Source organism: Chiloscyllium plagiosum, chromosome 5 (assembly GCF_004010195.1).
Source record: "Chiloscyllium plagiosum isolate BGI_BamShark_2017 chromosome 5, ASM401019v2, whole genome shotgun sequence".
NCBI lineage: Eukaryota > Metazoa > Chordata > Chondrichthyes > Orectolobiformes > Hemiscylliidae > Chiloscyllium > Chiloscyllium plagiosum.
The window spans coordinates 83,985,301-83,992,951 of NC_057714.1; the positions used below are offsets into that span (position 1 = coordinate 83,985,301).

The window sequence follows — 7,651 nt, forward strand, 5'->3', positions numbered from 1 at the left end:
GGTGTGCCAATAACGGATACTGGATGACTTGGCATAGGGGCAACGAAGGGACAGGGGGTACTGAGGGCTATTTGTTAGCATGGGGAGGTGAGGTTTAATAATAAAATTGACATTTTCCTGAAGACTTTTAAACAACTCACCTCAGAATCTGGCAGCTTCTAACCTTCTCTGATCAGGATCCTGGGGTTGTATACATGGGTATCTCCCGCAACCATCCCTCCTCTCCATTCTGAACCCCCTGAAAAAATCCTGCAATTTATGATAATCTTTACCTGATGCAGGTGCAGTAAATTGGAAGATTTCCCAGTTTGAACATCTGCCTCTGGAGTAAAAATTCAGGCCTGATTCAAGATTATTTCATCCACTGCTGTCATGAAAGGCACTATTTAAATGTATATACCTTTCTTTAGCACTGATGGTACAGATGTTCACTCACCTAAAAAGTATCCAAGCCTCTCCATCACCTCACCCCATCTTTTCACCTAGTGATCCTGACATTTGGCAGTCAAAATTTTGTTTACCATGTCAATACTCTTTTTCCACCCATAGTGTGTGTGTTAAATTGTTTTTTTTTGTGTTAATTGCAATTGAGTATATGTACATGTTTTGAAGAGGTACTTAGTTGTATAAATTAGAAATCCTTTTTCACTGTTCTTGAATAATCCAGCTGTGAATTACTTTTGGTCTGGTTCATTGGTAGTCTGATAAACTCTCTCAGTGGATACTGTCTGACAACAAATCTCCAGCATTTGTTTCAGTACAGATTCCAGCATCTACAGTAATTCGCTCTTAAACTGGTCATTTTGGTTATCTCATTGGGATACTCCACATTTATACATTTTGTGATAACTATAGAACACTGGGACATGATGATCAATGCATTATTCCCAGTTAAGCCATCAATCCAGTATGACCATAACAACTGGTTAAACCTTATGGCAGCCTTGCCAGGGATGTCTGCCACATTAAAGATAATTATCCTGTCTTAAAATCTGGTCTACCCCTTCAGCTTCCCAACTCTTGCCCACACCTGACTGCCAATCCTGTTTTACAACCAATTAAGACTGGACTCAGGGAAACTGACATCACTCATTGCTTCCATCAGGAGGAGGGTCTGTCAAAAGAAATGGTTCCAACATTGCGACTCCAAATTAAACCCAGCTCCCAGTCTACCTACTAAAGTAAATATAAAAGATTTCACAATGAATTTCAAACAGCTGAGAATTTGCCAGATACTTTCCACAAAATTCTTCAACAACAACAGACAAAATGCTGAAGAAACTTAACAGGTCTGACATAATCTGTGGAGAAAAAGAGTTACGTTTCAATTACAGCATGACTTTCTTCTCCTCATTAACAGACGGACAGTATGTTATCACATTTTTGCAACCTAGAGTATTGCTAAGCACAAACCGGTTACTGTACCCTTTTTTTCACAAAGCATTGGTGCCCAAGGAAAATAGCTATGAAATGCTTTGGATCCCATGGGCACTGGTTAAATGTAATTTTCTTTTAAAATGGTGTTTGCAGTTAAGTGGCTGAAAGCATGGAAGACAATGGACTTTAAACCTCTGATAAAGATAACACAAGTCATGATTTTAATATTTGTAGATACTGCAGTACATCAAATTCACTTAAAATTGCACATTACAACCGAGTAACATTTTCATAGAGCTGCTTGGGATATCATAATCGCTCACTTCACTAAAAACACCACTGAGAAATTAAGTTTGGTAATTTATTAATCTGGGATACCTAGGAAATTTTTTTTCAAAAGAAAGCAAGGAAGTACAACTTTTTATCTGTGAGATTCTTGACATATAATAAAACTCTGATTTACAAACCATATGTATCTCACCAAGCAAAATACAACTACAATGCACCACTTGGTGCCATTATCAACACAAATTAGTGAGGTAAATTTACATGGAATGTTGAGCATGATTTAATACCAGGTTTTGTACAGGTATTAATAACCAACACCTTTTAAAATACGGTTATGAACCACATTATTAACATGGCAAACACCAAATTTTCCAAATAATTCTCTTTGTATATAATATTTCACTAGAATTCCTTTTATTGTACAAGACACACAAATTCCTCTGGTTCTAATGTCATGCTAAGACAGAACCACCGATACACCATGCCTGGGTGCACTGCATCTTTTTTTTTAATCAGCAACCTCGATCATATATTTGTGTTTTCACTTAAAACGAATATCACCTACAATTTACTAAAATACACTTATATTTCAGTGTTTTAAAAAATAAAATCCCTGTCACCTCCTAAGGTCATAATCAGTAGCAAAACCAGAAAGTGTCTATGTTTATTCCCCAAGTAGTGAAAATATTTTAGCACTGCTCATTTCAGGTAGATGAAAGCTTACAAGTAGCAAAAGTAACATCATTTGCTATTGAACATTAAAAGTGCAACAAAAAGTGGCAATGTTCTACTTCAAAGCACCATCCACTGTTCCGGGAATGACCAATATTACCAGGTTTCCAAACAACGTCCAGTTATGTTACTATCAATATTATTATTCCCTTTTGTGCCTTTATGAATGTAGCCAATTGACTGGAATCCAGAAATGATTTTTCTCCAGATTATCTAAGGTAGTTTTCAGCTCTTTGTAAGCAATTGCAAGGTCATCATTCACAATGATTTTGTCAAAGAGATGAGAGCACTGGGCATCAATTAGTTCTGCAGATTTGATCATTTCTTGAAGATCTTCTTCCTGCAAAGAAATGCAGAATTTGAATATTTATTATTCATTAAAGATCCATTAAAACTGGAGGCTTCTGATCTCGAGTGAAAACCAAATGTTTTCCTTCCCCGCATTCTTCCCCTCTCCTGACTCTGAGTTCTTGCTGAATATATAGGATTGCAGAAACAAAGTGCACAGATGATGGGAATTTGGCTTATCATGTTTGTGCTGTTTGACTGTGCATTCCTATTAAACCCTACAACCCTATTCCTGGCTTCACCCGATGAAGCAGCAGCACTCCAAATGTTTGTGATTTTAAATAGGCCTGTGGGACTATAACCTGGTGTTGTGAGACTTTGTCCACCCCAGTCCAAAACCAACATGTTCACATCAACACTATTCTTGACAATAACCCTGCAAGTTCTTCATCTTCAGAAATGTGTCCAATTGCCTTACTAGTCATAGAACCAGTTCCCACCACTTTTGCAGGGAAAACATTGCAGATCTGCCAACTCAGCAAAAAAATGTAAAATATCCCTGAATCGGTAATCCTAGCTATTGTCCCATTGGTCAGAGTAATTTAAATAAAAATCAACACCTTGCATCTTGAATATTTCTATTCCATCACATCTTAACCTTTTCTGTTCAAAACAAACAAGTCATAACTTCCCAGTCTCTCCTCATAACTGAAGTCACTCATCTCTGGTAAGATCCTGTTCAATTTTCTCTATATTCTTCTACTTCTTTTGTCATAAAAGGGTTCAATTGCTTTTCAAGGGAAAATTGAACATCTGGCAAATATGCTTGAGTTGGACTAAATTTTTACATTTAAAATCATTCATTTAATCGATCTATGAGAATTACGTATTGTTATGACAGCGCAGTAATTTCGTTTTGTTATTTGTTCATGTAATGTGGACGTTGCAGTTCCAGCACTTTTTGCTCAACCCTAAATTCCTAGAGGCATCTAAGAGTTAATCTGATTGCTGTGATCTGGAGTCACATGTTGGCCAGACTAGATAAGGACACAAGGTTTCCTTCCTTAAAGGTTAGTTGTAAACCAGATGGGTTTTTATGACAATCAACACTATGACATTTCAAGGAACAAAGTGACTTGAGGGTGCTTGTTCCCAGATCCCTGAATATGGCAGGACTGGTTAATAGGGTAGATAAGATGGCACACGAGACACTTGCCTTTCTGAGTTGTGGAACAGATTATGAGAGCAGGGAGATTATATTAGAGCTGTGCAAAACTTTGGTTAGGCCACAGCCAGGGTACCATGTGCAGTTCTGGTCTTCATACCACAGGAAAGATGTGAATGCACTGGATGGGCTTTTGAGAGATTCACCAGCTTGGAGCATTTCAGCTATGAAGAGAGACTGGATACACTCAGGTTATTTTCTTTACAAGCAGAGAAGGCTGAAAAGGGACCTGATTGAGGTATATATTATGTGGAGCATGGACAAGGTGAATAAGAGCAGCTGTTCCCCTTGGTTGTAGGGTCAAAAACAAGGGAGCATAATTTTAAGGTGAAGAGCAGGAGGTTTAGAGGGAATTTGAGACAATTGTTTTGCACTGAGAAGGTGGTGTGAATCTGGAATGCACTGCCTGGGAGAGTTGTAAAGGTGGGAAACCTCAACCTTTAAAAAACACATGATCGAACTCTTGAAATTTTAGAATTCCAGAGTTTCTCTGAATTCAAAATGTCACCATCTTCCATGGTGGGATTTGAACCTACGTCCGAAAAAGCATGAGCCAGTGATTTTTGCCACTTGTCACCACCTCTTCCAAATGAAGGGAAACAAACACAAGAAAGAAACATTAAACATCAAGGCCTAAATGTTTGCAAAGTTGGGAAAGGTCCCATAAATAATGGATTAACTTAAATTATGTCAGAGGACTAAACCCAGAAGTACTGCTCCTGTACTTGGTCCTCACTGTTTTCACCTCAAGGGTGCGAAGTGGATTCAGGCAAACAGGGTCAGGTAATAGTTTTCATATCAGTGATTCATCATTTTCATTAATGGGAAATTCAAAACATGACTTCTGCACTTTAAACCTTTTAGGACAGTGTCTAAACCTACTAGAGTTCTTTGGAGAGCAGCATAGTTGGGGAACGTCCTATTCTTTGAGATTATTACAAGTGGACATAAATATGCAGAAATAATAAATGAAGGAATTGAAACTGACTAAAGAGAGGTGAGATGTCAGGGCTTTTAAATCACTTGCTTTTTAAATATTTGGAAATAAAAACTGCCATGTTATAAAAATCAATGCTTTGCTATTTCTGATGATGCAAAGCTGAAGGATAGATTAGGGCTGCATAACTGATTTGTACCAGTAGATTCTAAATGGTCTTGTCAGCCATTCTCAGTATCAGTGATTATGAACAAATTAAAAATTACACATTTTAAAATCTAATTAAAAATTGTACATTTACTGAACCAATTCAATCAACCCTGGTCTTGTCATGCTGTTTCATATTGAAGCTGCTTGATGCCCATTTTCTATTTGCAAAACCCACAGCCAATTCAGCAGCAAGAGACCAAGTGCATAAAGAATTCATAATTACTGTCAATGTTAGCCTGCTGCCTGGTGATGAAATGTGTGGTGACTAGAATAGGAAAAGTAAAAATACTGGTATACATAAAATTGTCAGGCCTGTCTCAGTTCAAGCCCTGTTTTTTCCATTTTGAAAACATGAATATGTTAATGAAGAATATATTGTATTGTTTCCCTGTATGACATTTATTCCATTTCTTGTTTGCAGAAAGGCAATAAAATCGCTTACTTTCGAACTTGGGGTCCGAGATCCCAGTGGATAGATTTATATCATCATCACCCACATCTCCAGGTGGTAACATCAAAAGTGCATATTTTCTCTCTGCTTGCATAACTGGTCAAGCCTACTGCTAGCCAGAAATGTGTTACAACACTGAATGGTTTATAAAAGATGGATACTATCCAAAAATTCTGGAATGATTATTTCTGCTGATTTCCTGTGTCTCTAGAAAGCTGTTACTATAAACTTTGTGTGTGTGGGTGTTGTACATATATTTTAAACATTGGTTACTGATAATTTATTTTTTTTATAAGCAGTCAGTAATGTTTTTTAATAAAAGAACAAATTAATAACGAAATACCTTTGCCAAGCGATACCATGGAATGGTATTTTTGACCTGTTACTTCTGGTAGAGGTAGCATTTTCCAAACAGGGTTGCATCACTAATTTAATTATACTCCCACAACTATTCTATTTTCCAAAGATAGCCATTAAATAATGGATGAAATTAGGTGAGGAATACAACATGAGTTTTAAGTGACAATTAATGCCGAAATCATATTGCAAGTAGTCAATTATTTTTTATTAACATCCAAACTTCTTACACTCTGATGCTAATTCTGTGTTGCACTTCTACAAGCACCATTAAGATTTAATTTTCATAAATCTAGTAGTGTCAACGAACTATTTAAATCAGAAGGGCAAATGAAGGAAGGTTTCATTGTTGAACACATTCCTATCATTTGTTGTGCACTTTTGAGCCAGTGGTACAGTGAGAGATCAGGAAATGCATGCAGGGAGCTTCATGACACAGAGACATTGAACATTTCAGCGCAGTACAGGCCCTTCAGCCCTCGATGTTGCACCGACCTGTGAAACCAATCTGAAGCCCATCTAACCTACACTATTCCATTCTTATCCATATCCCTATCCAATATCCATTTAAATGCCAATAAAGTTGGTGAGTCGACACTGTTGCAGGCATGCGTTCCACACCCCTACTACTGTCTGAGTAAAGAAACTACCTCTGACATTTGTCCTATGTCTAACCCCCCTCGATTTGAAACTATGTCCCCTTGTGCTATCTATCACCATCGAGGAAAAAGGCTCTCACTGTCCACCCTATCTAACCCTCTGATTATCTTATATGCCTCAATTAGGTCACCTCTCAACGTCCTTCTCTCTAACGAAAACAGCCTCAAGTCACTCAATCTTTCCTCATAAGACCTTCCCTCCATACCAGGCAACATCCTAGTAAATCTCCTCTGAACATTTCCCTAAACTTCCACATCCTTCCGATAATGCGGTGACTAGAACTAAACGCAATACTCCAAATGCGGCCGCACCAAAGTTTTGTACAGATGCAGCATGATCTCATGGTTCCAAAACTCGATCCCTCTACCAACAAAAGCTAACACACCGTATGCCTTCTTAACAACCCTATCAACCTGGGTGGCAACTTTCAGGGATCTATGTACATGGACACCGAGATCTCTCTGCTCATCTACTATCTTACCATTTGTCCATTACCCTGCATTCCTGTTACTCCTTCCAAAGTTACTCCTTCACTCTCTCAGCGGAGCAGGTAAGGGCTGTTTGGCAGTGGCTGCTTGAAGGCTCGGTGACGTTTGTTTAACGGTTTATATTTGAAAGTTTTTTTTTAAAAGAGCGCGGAGTGGACCCGGAAGTTGGTGTAGCGCAAGCTTACCTGGGTAGATTTTTTTCCCTATAAAAGTGAGTGGGAGAGGAACCCAAAAGTGCCTCCCACCCACTCTCCTCCTCTAACCTAATAATAAGACCCGTTATGGTAAGTAGGTAAGTGCTGCATTTTGCTTGTTTATATTTGAAAGTTTTTTTTTAAAAGAGCGCGGAGTGGACCCGGAAGTTGGTGTAGCGCAAGCTTACCTGGGTAGATTTTTTTCCCTATAAAAGTGAGTGGGAGAGGAACCCAAAAGTGCCTCCCACCCACTCTCCTCCTCTAACCTAATAATAAGACCCGTTATGGTAAGTAGGTAAGTGCTGCATTTTGCTTGTTCTATTCTTTAGACCTAGTTTTTTTTTAAAAGGTTACTTTTAGAGGGATGGCAGTGAAGGCAGTGCAATGTTCCTCTTGCAACATGTTTGAGGTGAGGGATGCCATGGTCGTCCCTGCTGATTACAC

General features: G+C 38.3%; 1 protein-coding gene across 9 annotated transcripts in view; it reads right to left on the bottom strand.

Moving 5' to 3' along the window:
- Positions 1 to 1,569: 1,569 nt before the first annotated feature.
- The window catches only part of mpp7a (membrane palmitoylated protein 7a), a 429,268-nt gene continuing 423,186 nt past the window's right edge, over positions 1,570 to 7,651 (bottom strand). For all 9 annotated transcript variants that reach the window (XM_043690509.1, XM_043690504.1, XM_043690506.1 and 6 more), the window contains one exon: positions 1,570 to 2,737. In XM_043690509.1, coding sequence (XP_043546444.1) covers positions 2,558 to 2,737 — 180 coding nt within the window. In that variant the 3' untranslated portion in view covers positions 1,570 to 2,557. The remainder of the gene's footprint in view (positions 2,738 to 7,651) is intronic.